Source organism: Lagopus leucura, unplaced genomic scaffold (genome assembly GCF_019238085.1).
Source record: "Lagopus leucura isolate 7727_CA_CO unplaced genomic scaffold, USGS_WTPT01 Super-Scaffold_100021, whole genome shotgun sequence".
Taxonomy (NCBI): Eukaryota; Metazoa; Chordata; class Aves; order Galliformes; family Phasianidae; genus Lagopus; species Lagopus leucura.
In genome coordinates this window covers 1,320,999-1,344,150 of record NW_024962274.1, presented here as the reverse complement: position 1 = coordinate 1,344,150, position 23,152 = coordinate 1,320,999, and the positions used below count along the sequence as shown (strand labels likewise).

General features: G+C 44.6%; 1 protein-coding gene across 2 annotated transcripts in view; it reads right to left on the bottom strand.

Moving 5' to 3' along the window:
- LOC122183869 (LIM domain containing preferred translocation partner in lipoma) overlaps positions 1-23,152 on the bottom strand; it is a 303,475-nt gene that overhangs the window by 163,034 nt on the left and 117,289 nt on the right. For both annotated transcript variants that reach the window (XM_042878277.1, XM_042878278.1), the window contains one exon: positions 9,034-9,143. In XM_042878277.1, coding sequence (XP_042734211.1) covers positions 9,034-9,143 — 110 coding nt within the window. The remainder of the gene's footprint in view (positions 1-9,033; positions 9,144-23,152) is intronic.

Genomic DNA, 23,152 nt, shown 5'->3' with positions numbered 1-23,152 from the left:
ACTTTTGTTGAGTCTGACACTGAAATATTGTGTCCAGGTTGGGAGGAAGTGTTTTAAAAACTCAAGAGACTCCCCAGAAAAGCAGAAACAGCTGACAGTGAGACACGTACAGAGCTCACTTGGTTTCATTTATAAAGGAGACTGAGCAGCTCAATAGCTTTACCTAAACAGCTTCCCAGAATGAAAATGTCAGATACTGCAGGTCTGTCCAATCCAGCAAAATAGGAAAACATGCCACAACCAGCAAGCTGAAGCCAGAGAGATTCTGTTTACAAATAACAGAAATATTCACTTATGTCTAATAGCACAAGTAATTAAACTGATAGGACAAGGGGAAGTGGTTTCAAACTAAAAGAGGAGAGATTTAGATTGGAGAGAAGAAGTTTTTTACAATAAAGGTGATGAGGTGCTAGCACAGGTTGCCCAGAGAGGTGGTGGATGCCCTATCCCTGGAGACACCCAAGGTCAGGCTGGATGGGGCTCAAAGCATCTGATGGAGTGTGGGTGTCCCTGTTCAGTGCAGGGAGTTGGGCCAGATGGCCTTTAAAGCTCTCTTCCAACTCAAATAATTCTACGATGATTCTAAATACTAGAACCAACTTTTAAGATTTCTCCCTCTCCTGATGTTGGTGGGTGCCTTTGGTCTCTGTGGATGATGGGGTGAAGCAGCTTATGGCTCTGCCTGGCCCCAGATCTGTGGAGATGAAAGCAAAGGCACCATGGAGTTCCCAAATGTCTGCTGAAATCACTTTGTGTTTGTACCACTTTAACTGGAAATTAAATTTACATGAACAAACTCTATCCCACACAAATCTGTATATTGTGACAGTTAAATGAAGAGCTTTTAAAAAGGGACACGTCTCAGGCAATTTTAATCAAAAAAGATAGGTTTTGTTAAAGCTACCAATTTCAGAAAATTAAGGTTGACTAAAACTGTTTTTAAAAACTCCTTTTGGAATTTAATCACATGTTGAAAACCCATATGCAGCTGCTAGTGTCACCTGCAAGAAGTCTGTATAAAACATAAGCTTATGGTTAATTTTACACATGTGCTGAAGTTCTATCAACTTTAATGAAGTTTAAGCACACAGTCAAGCTTCTCTGAATTTGGGAATGCATTCCTGAATGAGGGCTGTGAAGCTATGAGAAATCACTGCTAAAAATAAAATAAAATAAAATAAAATTGGCCATTTAGTTTTCTCAGTCTGAATAAGCTCCAAGCACAGAAGTTAAAGATACAGCATATTTTGGAATTTGTTTGCTTGTTTTGCTGTAACAGGAAGGGGTACATGCCAAAAAGTTTGCAAGGATTTGAGAATCTCCCATAGAGCCTGGCAAGGTGTCAGGAAAATGGATGTATAAAACTACATGAAAGTGGATGGCTCAGGTTTGGCTTGCTTAGAACAGAGTCAAGTTAAAAATCTACTATACGTCCAAGCTGAGCAGAGGAAAGCCTGGACTCAGCCTTGATGCACTCATTTGGGGCAGCCTCAGATAAGCATAAAAACCGCAGGTGAAGAAACAGCATCTGAGTGACACAAAATCTGCACAATCAAATCTGCACTGCTCTAAGACCACCATGAAACCTTGCAAGGAGAATTCCCAGCACGCAGATCCTTCCAACGAGCTCCAAGGTTTGCCTCAATATTGCCCATATGCAGATAAGTGACTGAAAGTTGTTGGTTGACTTTAAGAACTCATGCCTGAAAGCAGCTGTGCGTCAGGAACTGTGATGTCCCCACTACACATTATGTGTATACATATACACATATCTTATGTACATCTTATGTACATATACATATGTGTACACATAATGTGTATACATTACACATATCTTTTTTGCTTGGTCTAGCAGTTGGCAACCCTGCCCACAGCCATGGGGCTGGAACTAGACGATCTTTGAGGTCCCTTCCAATGCAAGCCATTCTATGATTCTATGAACTCTACTGCTCCTTGGAGCAAATACAGCCACAGAAGCCAAACGGGATTTGTTTCAGTGCAGAAAGCATATTCTGAGCCTAAATTTCCATAGGAGCCTCACCCAGCATCAGCACCTATGGTGGGCAGTCATGCCATCGGCTCTGGGAAGTGGCGACACCAAACATCTGCACGGCCCTCAGCAGTGACATCTGCGGGGAAAACACCGAGGGGTTCTGCAGGGCTGAAAGGGGTGAATTTGCAGAGCCAGGTGTGGGGAGAGCAGGTCAGGAATAAGCAGAGTATCAGAGCTGAGGATGAAGGCCAGACCTGGGATGTGACGAGACAGGAGGCTGTTTCCATGGCAAAATAGAGATGCGGAAACAAGGAGATAGAGAGGGACGGAGCTGTGGACTGGCACTGCTGAACAGGAGATGCTTGTGCAGTACCTCTGACAGAGCTGTCGCTGGCTGGCTTGAGCAATGCTTGGAGCTGCGACAGCTTTCCCAAACATTCCTACTTTACTTCTCACACAACTGAAAACAAAGCCCTAAAAACATTATGTGATGTTTTCCAGATGCTCTTTCTTACCTGTTTTTTGCCCATTAAGGCTAATCGACATCCTGCATTTTCATCAGAATTTCATCAGCTAATCAGAACGGAAAATTACAACTGTGGGGAATGGTCCTGCAAAGGTGGAATGTAATAGCAACAAACATTCAAAGCCATGCCTGCCTTTCTATCCTGGAACAAATTCCTTCAGCTCTGGCTGCAAAAACACTTTCTGCTGCTATTTCTACCACCTCTCCACTTGCTCAGGCACTGTGCTGCACACTGTTTGCAGAGACAACCCTTTCTGACACCGAAACCACCTGTCATGGCAGCAAAAGCTTTGGTGTTTTTAAGTGATCGAAACAAAAAAATACAGACAAGAACCTGCATTTGAGCCACTTCCATTCCTGGAGGTTCGATACACTCACAATGCTTAAAGACAGGCGGAGATCTAAAACAGTGAAGTTGGTGTTATTCTTTAAATTATCCAGAGCTGCAAAACCAAATTTAGACAGACAATGAGTACATGTACATTTCTTTTCAGCTTGGCTGACAAAAGCTTATTTCATTGCCACACAGTACTGTAGTACTTAAGGCATCAAAATCAAGGTGGGAATCTGACTTCTGCCTGCTGTGTCACACCGCAGCCTACCGCTACAGTCATATTCCATGGAAAGGCTTCGTCTTCTCAAACCACATCTTCCAGCCCCAGCCAGCTTCACAGAAAAAGCAAAATAATTTGTCTCTGCTGCAGTTTTTAGAATTCCTTCTGCTACTGACAGTTTGTTTGTCTTAGTCTCGCTGCTGCATCACAGTTCCCTAATGCAACACAGCCTACCAGGATTTGACACAAGAGCAAGCGATCCTACGAAAGATCCTTCCTAGGACCTCTTAATCCAACAGACGATTTGAATACAACTCAGAAATGAGAAGAATGTAAAAGTCTTCAATACTGATCATGTTAGCTCCCACTCTACTATCTCTTAGCTCATTTGCTATGATGGGAGACTTCTCACTTTTTCATTACCTGTTTTCCATCTGTTTATTCTCTTTCCATCTGTCCATTCTACCTTGGATGCAGTGATGGTTTTGCTCCCTATTGTTTGTTGCAGACTGAGAGGACAAAATTACTGCTTTGTTCTGCATCCTGCATCTCCCACTTTACTCACCCCATTCAAGCCTCTGTTGCCCACGAGAGGATGACCCAGCTCACAGATTAACCTCTGTGCAACAATTCTGTGATTCCATGATCTCTGAACCCCAATCAGCAATCCCTCCGACCTGTTTCCTATTACAACCTTTTAGATGGGCCTGTGCTCTTATTTACATGTGCTCTGTATTAGCTGCTGCTTTCTTCTGCTCCCACACCTCATCACCCACCGTATGGCACATGACCAAAAGCCACTTCTGTTCCTCCTCTGGAAGCATCTCGCAGCCCAGCACAGCCCCTCTTCCGAGTGTCCACGGCTACTACATGAAACAATACCAGAACAAATACATCAAATAACGCAGTATAACCATGATGAAAATAATGAGACCGGTTAACTGTTTGGATTCTTGCTTCCTTTGTAGTCCTTGCTGAGAGTTTTAGCTATTAAAGGCTGTTTTGCACCGTAACACTGCCAAGATATTAATAGCCAGGCAGAAAGATGAATGGCAGGCTTACACTGCACAATTAAAACTTTTCCAGTTTACTCTTTCTGTAAAATTTGTGGTTTATAATAACCATCTTTGTCTATTCTGAAAAGAGTATGGATTGGAAAGTTACATAGATGGGAACAGAGGTTCATTACAGATTTAAAATAGAATGTGGTTTGGCATTGTAAAACAAACATGCGTATAAGATGGGCCGCATCAAGAGGAGACTGAAAGACATGCTCAGTGTTCCTCTGCGCTTGTGATCCTGCATTTACCGGTCACGCTACCCGCAGACAGGGATAAAAAAGCAGCGGGGATAAAATGTGCGTGCTTGTTCCCCCGTAACATGTAGGCCTGCTCTACATCCCTGCTCATTCTGCATTTCTTATACTTACTGTGTATCTGTATATGCACGTATATGAGATACCCAGATATTCCTCAGCATATACAGATGCCGTATTGCTGATTTTCCTACCTTCGTGCCCAGAGAGCTCCATAAGTGAACAAACACACACCAGCCTGCAGGGAGCCTGTGAGCACTCAGCCATGCAGGGAATACACATGTGATTTGCTTGAGCCCAGATCAGAACGCAGCCCATTGCTGTGCCTCAAACACACGAGGATGGCAGGAGGAGGGAGACAGATCAAAAGCATTCTTGAAAAGCCAAGGTTTGAATAAGAGGGCTAACATCACCAGGTAATTTACTTATACCGTTGGACACGGCTTCAATTTAGATAAAAGGCAGTTGCTTATCACATGGATTTTAATAAATCAGTTCAGGAGCCACAGAAACCTGCAGACACAAGCTCTGCAACTGAAAGCTGTGCACACAGAGTGAGGCTCAATCTGCAGGGCTCCAAGAGCACTCGCTCCTTGCAGGAGCACAGCAGCTGTCAGCAGCGCGGATGCTCGTTGCTAGCAAGCACCTAAGCCCAGGCCCATAAACCTGATGATTAACAAAATCTAGCACTAGAGGGAGGCTGAACACACTTTCTGCTCTCTTTGGTCTTTTTGGCTTCTCCAAGCATTCAGAGGAAGGCGATTTCAAGTGAGCCCTGCCGCAGGCAAAGCCCAGCAGAGCAGGAGATGGGAGATCCCAGGCAGCACCCCACGCTCTTCCCTTCCCCAGTGCCTTCTCAAAATAGATGCTCCAAACTGAAAACACCAAAATGTTTTCCTGGAAAAGGCAGCAGCAGCGCTTGCTCAGGGAGGCAGGCAACAATTGCTCAGGACATGGGATTGAGGCACTATTCTCAGCCCGTGCTGGTCAGCCTGGTGACCCAGGCACATCACTTTCCCTGCTTCAGCTTCCTTATCAGGCACAAACCAGCGCTTCTTTTGTGAAGGGCTTTGTGGCCCATCAATAAAACACATGCTGATAACAGCCAGGGGCTGTCGGGGGAGATGCAATCTCTGAGCTGAGCACAATCTCTACTTGGGTTTCAACTAAGGTCCCAAATGAACATCAGATCTGTGCTGCAGACACGGCACCTGGGGGTAATTAGCTGCAAAAGCTGTGGCTGCTCCAGGAGTGGGACCTGAGGGTGAGGATGGCTAGGGGGTTCCAGCAGAGGTTCACAGGGAGCTGCAGCCCCCACTGCTGGGCTCAGCCTGAGGTCTTCAGGGGGAGGCAGGGTAGGAACCAGCTGCTCACATCACCATGTGCAGGTCCCATCCCAAAGAGCCACTGCTTTTAGCAAAGGTCCCGCTCTGAGCAGATCTGGGTGCTTGTGCGAGCTGCTCACGTCTGTGCTTTCCCCAGCCTGCTCAGAGTGCCTTTTTAGAGAGCAGAAGGCAAAAAGAAGAAAGAAATCTCCTTGCCTCCCACATCTATCTATTTCCCTTTGACAAACAGTGATTTCATTTTTCTTCCCGTCCAGAATTTTTTTTTTTCTTTTAAACTGAGCACAAGCCAACGTGGCAAAAGCCTCTCTGCTATGTCCTTATTTGTCAAACACACCATCGCCGCGCCCTCGGAACAAGCCCCTGCCATCACCACTGCCTTTGGCCGAAGGGGAACTTCCCAACACAGCTGACCCCAGCTACAGCATGCTGCTTTTTAAACTAAACTTTTTTTTTTTTCTTTTTCCTGAAGCATTACAGTTAATAGGAAAAGAGTTGAAATTTCCTTCCCCTTTTTCTCCCTGGCCCTGCTGCCAGTCGGAACGTGATGCATCTGGATGAACAAGCAGAAATTACAGGAAAAGGCCAGATCTATTGCAAAAGAATTTCGTGGCTCAGACCTCAGTGCAGGTACCTAGAGGGAAAGTCAGATACTAAAGTACCTTTTTGGATCCAATCCTAAGCAGCCAGCTCCACCATCCAAACACAGACCTAGAGATAAACAGCCCTACAAAAACTGGGCATTATTATTTTAACTGCTGCTCCACAAGCTACAACTTAAACTGCAATAATCTGTGCAGCTTTCAGCTGTCAGACAGCAGTGCATGAAATGATAATAAACTGACCATATATCTGCTGCTGCCCTCAACACATGGTGTAAGAAGTTTTATCTGGAGCCACAGTGTACATTTTTCATATACTCTCATCGGAATGAAACCTTCTGCCATCCAGACGATGTCCTGTTGTAGGAAGGCTGACACATTTCCAGCTCTGTAGCATGTTTGGAGATCTCACACTGAGCCATGGGGGCAAACTCATTAGACCTGCTCCTAGCCATTGGATCAGAGGCTCTGGCACATGCATTCAACAGAGAGAAAATGCGGCCCAGAGATGATGGGGTTTGATGGCAGAGAGCAGAACTAGATTCAGTTTGTTGGAGCCCAGTCCAGCACACATGCATGAGAGCGCTGCCTTTGTGCTGAGCTGTCTTGAGGGAGCATCTGAAGGCTGGAAGCCCAGCAAGAATGGCCACCATTCACCCTGTCCCATCAGCTGGGCAACTTCTGCAGGCATGTTCAGTACTCACAGGCATCAGACATCTCCCTCAGTTTTCACAGGTTGGATATTAGGAAGACATTTTTCTCAGAAAGAGTGGTGATGCACTGGCACAGGCTGCCCAGGGAGGTGGGGGAGTCACCATCCCTGGAGGTGTTCAAAAACAGTGGAGATGTGGCACTGGGGGATGAGGTCAGTGGGCATGGTGGGGATGGGTTAGATTTGGTGATCTTAGAGTTTTTTCCAACCATAATGATTCTGTGCTTCTATTATTTGCCCTTTTACTCCCCAACTCCCTAGCATCCCTTCTTAGGATAAGGACCTGATCCTGCAGTAGGAGATCCTGATTTGCACTGACTTACGCTCCCAATCTCTTTCACTGAGGATTGAAAGAAAAGGAAAAGGAAAAAGAAGATGAGTGAGCACAGATGAAGGATGGGGCTCTGTGTTAGCTGTGCAGAGTACTCTGGGAAGTGGTGGCATGCGGGGATGCACCTCCAGGCCCTGCTTTCCACTGACCAGGCCATCCTGCACAAGAATCCAGCTCTAACCAAATGCCTGCCAAACTCAGTGCTGCTAACACTGCTCCAGCTCCAGCTTCCCAAAGTCACAGAGAAAGGGTGTGACAAATAGCAATTACATGAGCTCAGCAGGCAGAGCCAGCCCAGCTGCTGGTTCTACCAACATGCCAGTTCCAATGAGAGCCCTGTGCAGCTCAGGCACATCTTCGGCCCGATGAATGAGGCACAAGGATCAGCAGACATGTGCCTCTCTTGATGAACGTGGCTAGGTTTCCTTTCTGAAAATCCCCCAGGCTGTGGCAGGCCCTGGGGAAGCAGGGAGGCAGCAGGGCCACTTCCCAGCGCCTGGCTCCCCGAGGACTTGGAGAGATAGAGACATGGCAATACTTGCTGGGGAATTGCTTCATTCCCCCAAGGCTGGCAAAAGCCATGCTTCTCACATGGCTCACATCCCGATGGTCACAGCCCTTCCTGGCAGTGGGGATCATAATTGCCTTTAACCCCTTCTTTCTCCAAGGATGCTTCCAATGCTGAACCCATTGCAGGAACACGCTTGGAAGCTGTGGTAGCATCTGAACCTTGCTACAGGCAAGAGATCACAGGAAGCTCATGCTTTCTTTCTACAGAGGCATAGTATGGATGGATCAACTCTGCAGTGTCAGGAACAAAGTCCGGCCTCTTGGACCCTGTTCAGTGTCTGTTCACTTGCCTGCGCTCAGGCTCACCTCCATCAAGAGGTGAAATAGATCTCCTCCCTCCTCAGTGTTCGTTCCCCAGACATATTTGAGGTTGGCAGCCATAGCCTTCTTTTTGCTCAGCTAACAAATTAAACTCTTCTGGTCACCAGTGACAAGATCTCAACTCCTTGCTCCTGGATCACCCTGACCACCCGTCTCTGTGGTCTCAACACAGCTTTCCTGACCTAGCACAGCAGGACCAGCACGCCAGGCGAGCCTGTGATGTCTGCACAGAGGTGTCCAAGCCTTCCCATCCACACAGCACACGCCATCACATCTTAGAAGTTTTGCTTTCATCCACAAGGCCAATCTAGAAGATCCAACCCAGCAAAAGCAGGGTCCCAATGACATCACTGTACTCTGAGCCAGGGATTATTTGCTTCACTTAATTTTAGGCATCTAAACAAAGCACTTTTAGGATCAGATTACTGCCCTAAAGTCTCTCCACAGTCAGTGGAAGGAGATGGTCCTTCCAAAAAACAATTCATTCTGGGAAGGTTTCACTCCCATCTACTATCACAAGGGCAGAATGCAATTAGTTTTCTAATTCAAGCCGGATGGGAAAAATCCTTTAATAGCCCAGTAAGTTTTGAATGGAAATATTCCCTACTTGGGAAACAGAACTTGATAATGCTGACTTGGTTGTTCCTGACATGTCGTTTCAAACCACAGCACTTTGCCACCTTGTTTTATTACCACAGGCTTATTTCCTTCTGAACAACCCTTCTGAATCAGTTCTGCACTCCCAATAAAATACTTGTCTTCTTACCTGCACGTTGAAAGCAACGTCATCCAGAGGGGGCGGGGGGGGAAAGGCACCTTGTGATGTGATATTCCCGAGGTCATCAACAGGAGGCGGAGGTGGAGGAAGGAAGTCTCCTAGGAGAGAGAATCAAGAGGACTTAGGCTTATCACAGAGCACCAGCATTTTCCCACATCATTTCAGAGCATCTTTCTACTGCCCAGAGGGAAAGCTGGTACATAGAGAAGGGCAATGGGGATGGACCAGGTCCTTGGTGCCTGGACTCTGAAGGAGCGCGTGCAATACTCACAGCTCTGCCTCTATGGCAGTTAACACATCGCTTGACCACTACCTACAGCTCTCTCACTACCCTCACTGCTGCAGGAGATGGCTCTGATGGCTCAGTAATGTTTGCAGATTACTTAGTGGTTCTCAGAACCCAGCAGAACCACAGGTGACTTGCCATATCTCCTGAAGGCAGTAGCATGCAGCTCCACACACCAAAGCTCACATCTCATTTAAAGCTGCTGCAGGTGGCTGAAGAACTTGGACCGAAGAATACCCCACATCCAGTGGAGTCCTTCGGAGGATCCATCCTGCAATGGATCCCACCCAATTCACTCCCCTCCTCTGACACCAGCACTTTTGGTCATTAAGACTACCAGATGCTGACTGCAAGCAAGGACTCCCTGCTGGAGAGGACACTCAGAGGGCTGGCCATGGAGAGCCAAGCACAGTTCCAACTAGTTTAACAGCAGCTGGAGCCATGAGAGCCAATGTCCTCTTTTCTGTCATGGAGCCTGAGAGACCTTTTTGTTTTGCCAGCTTAAAAATGAAGTTCTTCAGCTCGCCTCCTGCATCTCTGCTGCTGGCAGGCAGCCACGCTCTTTGCGTTTCCCTTTCCTATAGGGACCTCGTAGCTTCACATAACAAACTGCTGGGAAATTCACAGGCTCTTCTCAGTGACAAGAGCCAAGTAAGTGGTGGGCCAGCTGCAAACTCAGAAGCACCCATCTCTTTCAACCCCGAGGAGGCCTTTCACATGGGACCGATGTATAAAATATTTCCACTATAAATTCGCTTTGTCTTAAACTTCTGAAAGTGCAGATGCAAATACAAAGCAGCACACTGTGAAGCCAGGAAAGACTTCTCCTTGAGAGCCTCAGAGCAGCATGGGGAGCAGGGCATCAGGCTCTGAAAGCACCTCCCAAAGATGGAGCTTGCCATTACCATTGGATTTGGCTCATGGCGAGGCAGCTACTCCTAATTTGGACCACTTTGGTATATTTTTATTCCTTCTCATAAAGCTTTATGTTTCAAGCAGAGATGTTTACGGCAGGTTCTCCTGTGCACATTTGCAATAGAAGTTTAAGGTAAGTGAATCAAAATGTGGTATTTCATGTGTCTTGGTGTTGTGGCTTTTGGAGGGTTTTAACCCTTTCTGTGAGGAAACACCAGCTTCCTGTTGACCCTCCACATCCTGATGCAGCATTTTCCTGCCTCCCGTTGGATCCCCAGAACCATTCCCAGTAACCAAGCAGCAGTTCCAACCCCCTGCTCTGGATAGGGCTGACAAAAAGAGTTGTTGGATGTGTGGGGCTGAGCTTCACAGGGCATGGGCATCAGCAGCACCTTCCAGCTCTTTGCTATGGGAAGCAGGACGGGTTGCAGCCCTGGAAAGCTTTTCAGTTCTATTTCAAACCTCCCGAATGCATGAACTCTCAAAAAGGCACCAACCCCCTCTAGAACTTTCAGGGATCTTATTTCCCAGGAAATCAATTTCTTCCCAGTTTTAAGTGAGCATGGCAAGAACAACAACCCACACCAAAAACGTTGGCATCCCTAAGAAAGTACTGTCCTAAATACAGATGCACCAAGACAGTTTGAAAACAACACATTGAAAACTAATTTAAGACAACCATGTTGCTCCAATACACAAAACCCTATGAAACCTACTGGCTTGTGAAATTATAGAGTTCAAGACCGATTTACAAAAAAAGAAAAAAAAAAAGCACAATGACATCTGCAGTATCTCCTTTTTGCTCTATAATTAATCCAGCCTTTTATTTCAAATCATATGAAATACAATACGGAGCAAAAACAAAGGAATAAATATTTTGAAATGATTATCTTCAGTGTTTCATGCTAAAAATGCTGCGATGCTGGAACGCTCAGTAAACTTTTTTCCTTTGCTTTGAAAATGAACCTTCAGCAAACTAATGTGATTTTGCAAACAAATTCAACTCCAGCGGATGTGCACTTCCCCTAGAAGACACTTTAGATGATGTTTCATCTGTTAGCCCCAGCTCCAAAGCCAAAGACTCATCTTCCTGCCAAGCCCTGCCAAGCTACGCTCCTTCATTACAACCCTTCAGTATCCTAAAGCAAAATAGGTAGAGATTCCCTCTAGGTAGAGAAGGGGGCGAAGGGGATGAGACAGGGGAAAGGGCAGGGTTTGTGCGTAAACAGAAGGCTGAGAGGGAAAACAACAACTGCTGTAACAAATTCAAAACAAATATCATTTTGCCCCTTTGGACGGGCTGTTCCTCCCAAAGGAAAAAATATTGGCAAGATCTTTCAGAAAAAGAGCAAAAGGACAGAAACAAAGAGAAGAGCCCTTTTTCAGAGCTTGGAAGACAACTCTTTCCTTGGAGCAGGAGGCAGCTGGCTGTCCGCACCCCAGCCCTGTGGCTGGCTCTGCTCCCCTAAAAGGCGTCCGGGAAGGTTTCAGGCTTGGGAGTAGAAAGCAGATGTGTGATGAACTGGGGGGACCTTGCAGATGTTTGGCCTTTTCCTGGTCCTCTGTGAACAGACGGACTTTTCTCCCTCACAGCTTCAGTTATTTATCCTGCCACTGCACTCCCTTCTTTCCCACACGCAGCCATAGGACTCACTGAAGTCAAAGAGAAACTTCTCTCCAACTGAAGAGGGAAAGCTGTTACTGTATTATTATTGGCATCACTGTGAATCTCCCTCAGGCAGAGAAAGAAGCATCCAAAGACCATAAAACTTGTGTCCTGAACAGCGCAGTGTTAGATGATGTGGAAGAAACAGGTCTTCATTTCAGGAAGGAAAGGAGGAAAAATTGTAAAGAAAGCTCATGCTCCATCTCAGTGGTGTTACAGAACTCTAGAATCATTATGGTTGGAAAAGACCTCACGGATCACCTAGGTCAACTATCTACCTACCACCAATACTGCCCACTGCCCACGTCCCTCAGTGCCACATCTCCATGGTTCTTGTACACCTCCAGGGTCAGTGACCCCACCACCTCCCCGGGCAGCCTATGCCAGTTCACCACCACTCTTTCGCAGAAGAAATTTTCCCTAATATCCAACCTGAACCTCCCCTGGCACAACTTGAGGCCAATCCCTTTCATTCTATCGCTGTTACCTGGGAGAAAAGCCTGACCCCCCACCTCGCCACAACCTCCTGTCAGGGAGTTGGAGAGGGATAAGATCTCCCCCTGACAGCCTATGTCCCCACAGAGCATCACTGCTTTCTATCCTCAAGCCCTTTCAGCACCCACCATGTGGGTCCCTGAGCAAGGGGCTCTCTGCTGGTCTGCGTGGAAAATTTCACCATCACAATATAGAACAAAATATTTGTTCAAAGCTTTAATAGAGACTATGTGAGCACATGGCTGAACGGAAACTCATAGACTTTTATTGCTGTCTCCCTGATGCCCTCTGGGTATCTGTGCCAGCTGAGAAAAACACCCTGTGCGATGCAGCAAACACCTTTCTCACTCAAAGGCAAACCTCTCAGTGCCTCAGCACACGGGGTTTTGTGAGTGTGTTTTTGTCAGACATCACTGCCTTAAGTCTTTGTTTTCAGGGAGACGCATCTGCCAGTCAGCAAATATATTGCAGCACAATAATTGCTTCCCCCATTGACTGACACAGTTGTTTAGACATCAAGATTTGCAGCTCTGAAACTTCTAGACACGAAGATGATCTCACATGTTCAGTAAGAAGAGACTGATTGGGGGGAAAACCCTCGGAAACACAAAATAGCAAAACATCATATTTTTCACTGAAACAATAACTTAATGACATCTATCAACCAACAAAACAGAGCTCACACTGGTGCTCTCAGATCTCTGACATCTGAAGAAGACTGCCCAGATGGTTTTCATTTTTCTTCCTCCAAACGAAAACAACCCTTTATCATCACTGCTGACTCTGAGGACAGTTCAGAATTGGTTTGAATCACCTGAAAAACCAAGCTCTCTCCTGGAGTCAGAGAGCAGAGCACAAACAACGATGGAGCAGCCCCCACTGACGTGTTTCTCTTCTGATCCAAAGACTGCCTTCTGGAAAGCACTGAGCAGACACAGTCATTTTCCATTGCCTGGTCAAGTATTTAACTTCTACTGCAGAAAACCAACGGTAGCAATCTGTGGGTGATCCATGGTAAAATGATTAACATTTACACTTAGAACCTAATTCATCTAGCACTGGGCTGAAATCCCTTTGACTGAGCTCACCTGGAATTCCTCCCCACACCCACAACAACCACTGTAAAATCCTGCAGCGTACTGACATCTCAAAGTGCTCCTTAAAATTTCATCTTGCAAAAGTGACACTGCTCAAGAGTTAAATGCAGGCTGGTGACTCTCAGGTATGAACATGCAACCTACTTTGCATCCTCTCACTCGTTACATTGCCCATAATGACAGTTCTCCTGTAACACCTTTATCACAGTTAAAATGATGCTTTGTGCCAGCAGTTCCTTTGTGAGATCATGTCATGGGTGGTCACTGATATCACGTCAGTGCAGACCAAGCCATGACACACCAGCTACACAACTGACCTGTACAAACAGCACATTCATGGGCCATCCTTAAAATGAAGCCAATCCAAAGCTCTGTTTCAAACTACCACTTTCTTACCCATCACTAATTCTATCCCTTGAACTACTTCTGTTAATCAGCTGCTGTATTAATAAGCAAGGGGGGAAAAAAGAAGAGAAAAACACCCCCCACCAGCTAATCTTGCTCTCAGCATTAAAAAACGAATACTGAATCTGTCACGTAGTTGCACTAAAAATTTACTTCACCACCTGCAAGCTGAAATATTGCTTTTATGGATTTATATTGTATTAAAAGGTCACTGGCTGTTTAAGTCTTAAACAGTTTTAATCATTCTAAAAGTCTCTTAACGGTAAGAAAAGGAAGCTCAGAACAAACAGCAGCAGGGATTCTAATTAAAAGGGCCAATTCATCTAATTTTATTTGGGGTTAATTATTCAGGATTCACTCTCTGATGTGTAAGGAATAGCAATTAGTAATTTTAGTGATTTGAGGAACATTGGAGGTGTAATCAGTTAAAATGAGTGAGTGTTTACAACACAAGATGTTGAATTAGTTTCTCCCAGCTGGAGAACAGGAACATTAGTCCCCTACAGTTCAGGGCTATGAATCGCAGTCCTGCTTAAAATATTCTCTTTAAATAAAAAAAAAAAAAACAAAAAACAAAAAACACACACCAACAATCATCTGCTAATTTTGTTTACTACACGGTAAGTCCGTCAGCTATGTGTACCGCAGCGGCTCACGTTCCTCACCTCAACCTCCATCCCATCACCAACTGCCCAACCCTCGGGATGAGCCAGAACCAAAAATCCCCGGCACTCCTCTCATCTGCACCACCTCAGTGCGGCTATCAGCCTCCTGTCACGCAGTCCTTTGCTACAGCTTGCTGAGATAATGAAAAGAAGCAGCCTGTGAAACTTTCAAATGTTAATTAACTTCTGTGTTTAAATATACAGAGGAAAAATGACCGTGCGATTAACTCAAAACCTCCAGGTACAATTCCTCCTACGAACTCAGAACCAAAATAGCTCTGCTGGAATCGCTCTGGATTTCTTCCAGCCGCACCGGAGCCAGAAAAAGTCACCAGAGCTTGCAGGTGGGGACAGAGGAGCGCATGGACAAATGCCAGCATGGAGATCCAAACACGGCCATGCTGATGTTTGGATCTGAGTGGGGACAGCAGCTCCAAAGCTGTTTTTTCCACGTCTCAGAGGTAACTAGGGTTTATCAGCATCACATCCTCCAATGGGACCAGAGTTGCAGCCCTGGGCACTGCCTGGAAGGTTTCAGCTTAACATGGCCAATACAAGGAATGGAGCTGGAATGCTACAGCAAACCTTCAAACCATTCACCTTTCATCAAGCAACTTCATTTAGCATGAACAGGTGCTCAAGTGCTGTTTTTAGTGTTCTGTATGTTGCCCTTTCATCCCTGCTCAGGTCACCGGTGGGGAAAATCCCCCCGTTCTCTGGTTCACGTTAGAACTCATTGACCTCCCTCACAAATACCCACAAAGGTGGTAATTAGTTCACAAATAGGAAACGAGGGCTCAGTTCCCCAACTTATGCAAAACCTCAGCCGCTTCGCCACGCTGGATGCCCATTGTGAAAACATCATTTATTTGATGTGGTTGTGCTTTTCCTTGGCTGGTCCATGAACCCTGCCCAGCAAAATGCGATTGATGGCCCACAGCCTCTATGCTCCCAGTGCCCACGGAGTTGGGAAAAAGCTAGTTAGCATTCCTCCATCCACATCCTACACACAGTGATCTTACAGCATGCAGCACTAAGTATCAGAAACATCTAACATCTATACAAGGCTGCATTTTGGTTCTTCTACTCGTTTTTTCTGGATGATTGTGGTGATGAAGCATTTTAACTAATGTCTCATGCCAACCGTTCCGCAATAGAGAGATTTTGCTCACCTCAACCCCACATCTTCCGAAGCCCATGCAAATGAACCATTCTGCTCCCACTCAGACATTGTTAAAACCCAGCAGATACTGGGTTCCACACTGCTATCTGTGTGGAAGTCTCCTAGCATCAGAGACCAGCTCCAAGGAAAACAGACCCATCCTTTGCTGAAGCTTACCAAGTCACTGCAAGAAACAGCCCATGGCACCTGGAGTACTGTGCTCAATTTTGGACTGATACCAGGCTGGATATTAGGAAAAAATTCTTCTCCAAAAGAGTGGTGAGGCACTTGCACAGACTGCCCAGGGAGGGCATCTCCACTGCCCCTGGAGATGAAGAACCTGGGAGATGTGGCACTGAGGGACACAGTTAGTGGGCATGATGGGGATAGACTGAGGTTGGACTTGATCTTTGTGGATTTTCCAACCTTAACAATTCTATGATTCAATGAAAATGCTAATAGATGGAAGAAGTATAGCCATAGGATTAATGGAGAAAGATTAAGCATCAGACTTTGCTACAGATTCAGGATTTTAGACACATCAACCTCACTGTGCCATGAGCATGCATAGCCTTCCTCTGCCTTCCCTCCACCAAGTGCATTAGGAAACAGAGTTTGACTTGGTCTCTGCAGCAATTAGTATGATGAGACCCCACTTTGAGCTGCAGCTGCTCAGGTCAAATAAACAGGGGCAAAAATAGCTCCAAATGATTTTTAAAAATGACAGAAAACAGCCTGCTGAGATGGAAAGATTTCAACACAAACAACTGGAAATATGCTGGAAATCAGGACATTTAAGTCAGAAGAGCAAACCCCGTCCTCAGAAGAGAATCACACTGCATTCCTACACACATCCTCTGCTTCCAAAGAACAAAAACACCATGAAGCAGCTCAGCAAGAGAAGTGTGCTACTACTCAGAACAAAACCGAAAATGGTTATCTGTTTGTTTATTAGATTATGGTGTTAAACTCATTTGTTCATCGCTAAGAGCTCCTGACGAGAGTTGACACAGGCTTTTATTTACTAAAGGAGGCTGTTGTGAAGGAGTCCTACAAATGAGTTACATCACTTGATGTAGATCACTTTCTCTCTGCCTGTTGTGGCACGGTACAACTAAAACAAATTTTGGTTTTTGTCACAAAGCACCATAGGTCATCATAGCTTTCTCCCAGAAGAAGCAGCTAAGGAAGATGGGGACAGCACCCTTTCTTGTCACCAACCAAGCCCTCCCTGCGTCAAGTGATGACATACAAAACACTGCACAGATCAGGAAAACGACCTCCCAGAGCTCCTGCCTGCCAAAGGACTTCCTCCAGCTTCGGAAGTTACAGCTAACAGTTTTTAAGCAATCTCAGACTTATCTTTGCTTCTAATTGTTTTTGTTTCGGTGTTTGTTGTTTTCCCACTTTGAGGGTAAATTGAAATCTGAACAGTCAGAGGAAACACAACATGTTGCTGCCTTGGCTTGAATGTCAAAGCCAGCAGTGGCCCGTGCTGCACAACATCTGGAAGACCTGGATCCATCCTGCCAGCCCAGCATGCAATGGAGAGAGACAACAAAACCCTTGCTGCAGCTGGAGCATCTCGCTCCATGGTGGGGTCCACGTTCCTGCAAGGCATCCTCTTCTCGAGTCTGCTGGCTGCCTTGGTAGATTGGAACAGAACCACCCAGTGGAAAAATGAACATACAGCTCTCATAGATTAACTGGACAAGAAAATGTAAGCTGATTTCCAAACTGGCTCCTGCAGTTCCTCCCCTCCGTACGTAGCTCTTAGAAACCCACACTTCCAGGCTAAAGCAGAACACGTGTCTTTGTCAGATATGTCACTGTTTCCAGCAATATGAACAGCACGGGCTTGCTTTCTTTCTTCTGTTGAAATTAGTCAATGCTATTGGGAAGCAGAAAAGCTATCTAGATTTTCTTCATGCTGTAGTTTTCTTTCTCGTTCACCAAGTATAATGCTTGAATATAAAATTACATCCTTAATCCTTGAAAATTACTCGAGATAAAATCAAATGCTGGACAAACAGCATTCTTCTCTGTTTTCTTCTTTCCAAGTAACTAATGCTCAAAATCTCTATATCTAAATATAGATTTGTATTTCTATATAAATACAGACAGGTTCACTTATATATTTACATATGGTGGCAGTGGTCTTTGTGGATGAAGTTTGGTTCCTTTTGCTCCTATGTGCTGTAAACATGACACATCTAGCAAGATCATAGAAGAGAAATGGGATTATGACAAAACAAAAAATAATGGAGGTATCAGGAGATGCTCTACATCTTCTCTACAGCGCTTTTGAGTAGCATAGAAAGCAGAAGGGAAAATATGGTACAGGCTCTCTTCTTTGAGGTGAACTTCACCCTACAAGACTGACCCACAAGCTTTCCTGACCAGTGAACATTAACCAGTACCTCATTATTAAACACATTTACCTGTGCAGTTATCATCATATTCTAAGCAGAAATGCTTTAAAATTTACTTTAAAACTTTTTACTTTAAAATTTGCATAATTCAGCAAAGTAACTGAGCTTCCCTTACATTGGTCTCCTGGCAGCACAGAGACCCCTAGTTAGGAAACAACTTGCTGAGCTGACTTTTTAAGTAATGATGTTTATGTTTTCTATAGCCCACAAAATCCAAGTATCCCCTTAACCCACTCTACTCTTTGTAAGTACCTGTACTGGTTTTGGGGAAAACACATCTCTCATCTTACACTCCCTACAAAGACGATCATGATATTGTAGTTATTTGAACTTCTGACCATTCTGAGAAAGCAGTCAATTCCACAAGCAGTTTTGCTGTGACTGTGCTGAGCGTAAGGTGCCTCCCTTCCAGACAACAAGTCCTAGGGTCTGGCAGCAGCCCAGGGAAACAGCAGAAACCAAAAAGGGGCCCGTGCAGTGCAACACACCACACCAAAAGCAGGGTCCATTATCTGGTGGAGGGACACCTGGGCGAGATTAATTTCAGCTTGAGTTAAAACTTTTATCTATAACCAAGGCTACAGAAAATGAATTACTGAAATATTTGTGGATGTCGTTAAAGAGAAAAATGTGGAAGAAAATTAAAATCTTCTGCACAGATTGTGGTTTTCTTGGAAAGGCCAGAGATTGTATTCTTGTAGAAAACGTTGTGGGGAAAAAAAAAGATAAACTGTAGTAACATACTGCTCAAGCTTCAAGGCTGGACTTCTGGAATCTCCACTCTGAGGTTCAGTTTTCCCTCAAAGCTGCAACTTGGACAATTCTGGACAAAGAATTAAATTGAGTTAGGTTAGGAACTTCTCATGATTTTCTTTCTATCCCAATCTTACTGCAGGAAGGCACAAATCCATTCTTTTTCAGATTGGTGACTGATCTTCATTCCAAATGCCCACTCCAGAATTAATAACATCTAAGAAAACAATTAAAATGGATATACTGTTTGAATGTGTGCTCAGGGAGCAAGAGAAGAGTCATCCAAAGTGACTGCCTTACAGTTTCATGTAGTTCTTTCAAAAGCTCTGCCCTAGAGGAATTAGATACTCATAGTTGGGTTTCTTTGATGAAAGACACCCAAGTGAAGAATACCTTATTTAATGAGAAAATAGAACATTTAGGTACTGGGTCTGTAAAAAAAAAAAAGTGAAGTAATCAAAAACAACGTAAGAATGATCTGAAATCAGCCAATATTAATTTACAGAACAGACCTATTATGAATTTGAAAACACTGACATAACAAGGCTTTAAAATCCAATACCACATCTAGACAAAGTTTAGATGTGGCTGTTGAAGAGTGTGTAATAAACAGTGCTCCCTGTTTGCAAGAAACTAATGGATTTACTCTAAACCCTCATCAGGTCACATATATATCACGTCATGTCATGGTGATTAGCATCTCTCTTGATTAAAATCTTTAATTCCGGTGGATTTAGATGGCTGCTTTGAGAGCCATCACATGAGAGCCCGAGGCTGGATGTGAGCACCAGCACAGAACAGCAAGCTGCGATCTCAGCACTGATATCTACCCGAGCTTTTGGAAATGTTGCAGCTAAGATCACCTGGCCAAGATGGGAAAACTAAGGTGTGCGTGAGGCCAGCCAGCAAAATTTCCAAAGCAATAGTTCTGCACTTATCAGGAGAAGGAAGATAAAATCTACTTTGGCTCCCCTTTACTATATATTTAACAGTTGCAAGAGAAAAAAATCAGATGACTGCTTAAAGCTTGGGATGATGCATGCCATCTTCAAGCTATTCTTGAGTGAAATGTTTAATGTTTCATGTGGTTTGGAAATGGCTTAAATTCCCTGCTGAATTTTTCATGCCCGTACACAATTTAGTCTTTATCAAAAATTCTCCTTCAATTATGTACTCTGCAGAAAATGCAGAAATTCTTCTGAAGGATTCTGGGTGACGCAGTCAGTTGCATTTGTACAGCTTCGTTTTTTCCCCTTTTTTTTGCTTGCTGCTTTTCCTCTGGGGTTTGCACAAAATATCTCTCCTCAGATATGCCCACTGCAGCTATCTGCACTTCACCATTTGTGCTAGTCACAGGAAATCACCACCGCTTTTTCTCTCCATGCCTATATTTTAATTGAGGAGAATGGGAAGACAGAAGAGCACTGAAGAGGGGAGAAAAGGTTGCAAACTTCTGTACAGACCCTGCATTTCAGCACGACACAGAGGGTATTATAAGACAGTTTTGTGCAATAAGACATCCCCATGAACTCGTAGCTGCCCTCCAGTGCCATGTGCCAAGCAGTACGTGCTAACAGCACCAAACCGGGTTGTTTTGTCCTCTGAACACCTCCACTTTGCTGAGCCTACATCCCCCAGGCTTCCAGAAATATTAACATAAGTCACATGCAAATATTATGTTAAAGAAACTATCCCCATAGTTCTATTTCTGGAGATTCTTAAACAAAAAGCTTCCCTAAAATAGAGGAACAGGACCTATATTATCTCTTCATAAAAGAAATACACTTCTAGGCTTCAAAAATAATGAGTAAACAGTTCAGACTTCCTTTTATACTGTAAGATTTCCTTCCCATAAGATGCAAGATATATTACCTCAAGGGGAAAGCAGCTTTAAGGAAAGGAAGCTACATGTGCCAGAATTGTTCTCTTCCATTATTTGCAACATCCTTTCTCCCTCCAATTGTTTTAATAGTTCTGGTCACCAAAGTACCTGCAGCAAAACACCAAACCCCCTCAGCACAGCATCTCTCTGCCAAGATCCCCAAACAACCTCTGCTCCTCCTGAATCTCACAAAACATGCTTTCTGCACACATTCCCTATAAAGTTCTGGTAGGAAAATGGCTTTGCTAATAGGCTTCCTTTCTGCTGTTCCCACCGGAACAACACTTGAGGAATGGATGTCTCACCAGTAATCTCCCAATTACGTGTATTTTTGAGGAACTTTGTTGAATAGAAGGGTGAAGGAGGGCAAAAAAAGAAAAAGAAAAAAAAAAAAAGAAAGAGAACACATTTAGTAATAACCAGTTACAGAGCATGGAAAGAACAAATGTGGTGTCTGAAGTTCCTACACGTGACTCAGAGAAATCTTCCACTTGCACATGCTAACATGCAGTACAGACTCAGTTACGCACCTAGGTTCGATTGCAGGCTTAAATGGGACATCCCATGGGGCCTTACAAAGCATGTATCAAATTGGGCACTTGTTGAAATGCTTTGCTAGGCAAAACGATCAGTTTATGTACTTTCCCCAAAGCCTCTGCTGAAACGAGGCTGAATGGCTGCACTGGTCCATCCCTGGAGATCCCCAGTTCTTCCTCAAAGCATTCATTTACTGGGATTTCACTCTTGTACATTCAGCTGTGGAGAATCAGTATGGGTGTTGTGGTTTGGACTGGAATAGAGTTGATTTTCTCCATGCCAGCTCATATGATCCCATGCTTTGGATTTTTGATGAGAATACTACTGATAAGACAGCAACGTTTCAGTTGTTGCAGAGCGGCGCTTGCACAGAGCCAGAGGCCTTTCTGCTTCTTCAGGGACACGACTTAATGGGCATGGTGGTGACGGGCTGACGACTGAAACTGATTATCTTAGTGGTCTTTTCCAACCTTAATAATACTATGATTCTCACGCTGCCCTGCCAGAGAGGAGCTGGGGATGCATGATGAGCTGGAAGAGACACAGCCAGGACACTGACCCAGACTGACCAAAGGGATGTCCCATACCTAATAATGTCATGCTCAGCAGTAAAAGCTGGGAGAAAGAAGGAGGAAGGGAGAACATCCAGAGCAACAACAATTGTCTTAACCTCCAGAAAGGAGAAACTGGAACTGAGGAATCTGCCTGCTAGAAATGACAGCACTACCAGAGGTGATAACAGGACCACAAATCCCCGCCACTGACCTATTCCATGCACCCCAGCAGGGCACCAACCATCTCTGCAATTTCTCTTAAATTCTCCTACAAGAGGAATAATCACTCCAAATCTAAGCAGAGGAGAATCCAGGGTTCCCCCAAAACAAAAATGACTTCATTTCAGACAATAGGAATCTGCTGCTAGAAGGCCTGAATGGAGTTGCTAAAAATAAGCAAATATTCCCAGTCTTTCTTCATTCCCTCCCTGAAGTGAAATGATCAAGAGGATTAATTTTAGAGTATGCACAGTTTTAATGCGAAAAAACTCAAGCTGCATCTTAGCTTTTAAGCAAAGACCAGATGGAAAGTCTATCATTAGAAATGCCAAAGGGAGAACACACTCAAAGTTCGCTCCAGGATGGAAAGGTCATTTCTAGTCATCCTTGTTTTAAACGTTCTCAGAAGCACTCAAGCTTCTGTAATAACATGGTTTTCTTTCAGTTTATCAACTTGATTTCCTTCAAAACAAAAAACAAAAACCAACCAACCAAACAGAAAAACTCCAGAAGAAAACAAAAACCACCAAACAATACAAAAGACAGAATCTTTAAAAGAAGGTGCCAACTCTCTTTTTTTTCATCTACACAGCAAAGAAAATTGTTAAATGTTTAATGAATTACTGTTTAGATGACGAGAAATGCCACAAAGATGATCTGTTGATCCCAGACAGGGTTGTTTACTTAGAGCTTCTTGGGGAGACTGACGACACGATCACCAGCAGGCAGCATGGCGGTGAAGCCTGAGAAGATGTGTATGGTTCATCAAGTCCCAGTATTGATGTAGAACGTGTCAAACTGGTGGGATACAGACCAGGTTTCACCAAAGGGCTCAATGCTATCACCTAAAGCCCCAGCATCAAGTATATTCCATCTGGCCGATGTAAATACACTAGCAGATGTATCGTAACTACTACTGCTTGCAAGATCTGAGATGCTCAGTGAGGAGCAGGTTGATATTTGGAGAAATTTATTCTCAGAAGGTGTGGTGAGGCATTGGCACAGGCTGCCCTGGGATGTGGTGTAGTCACCATCCCTG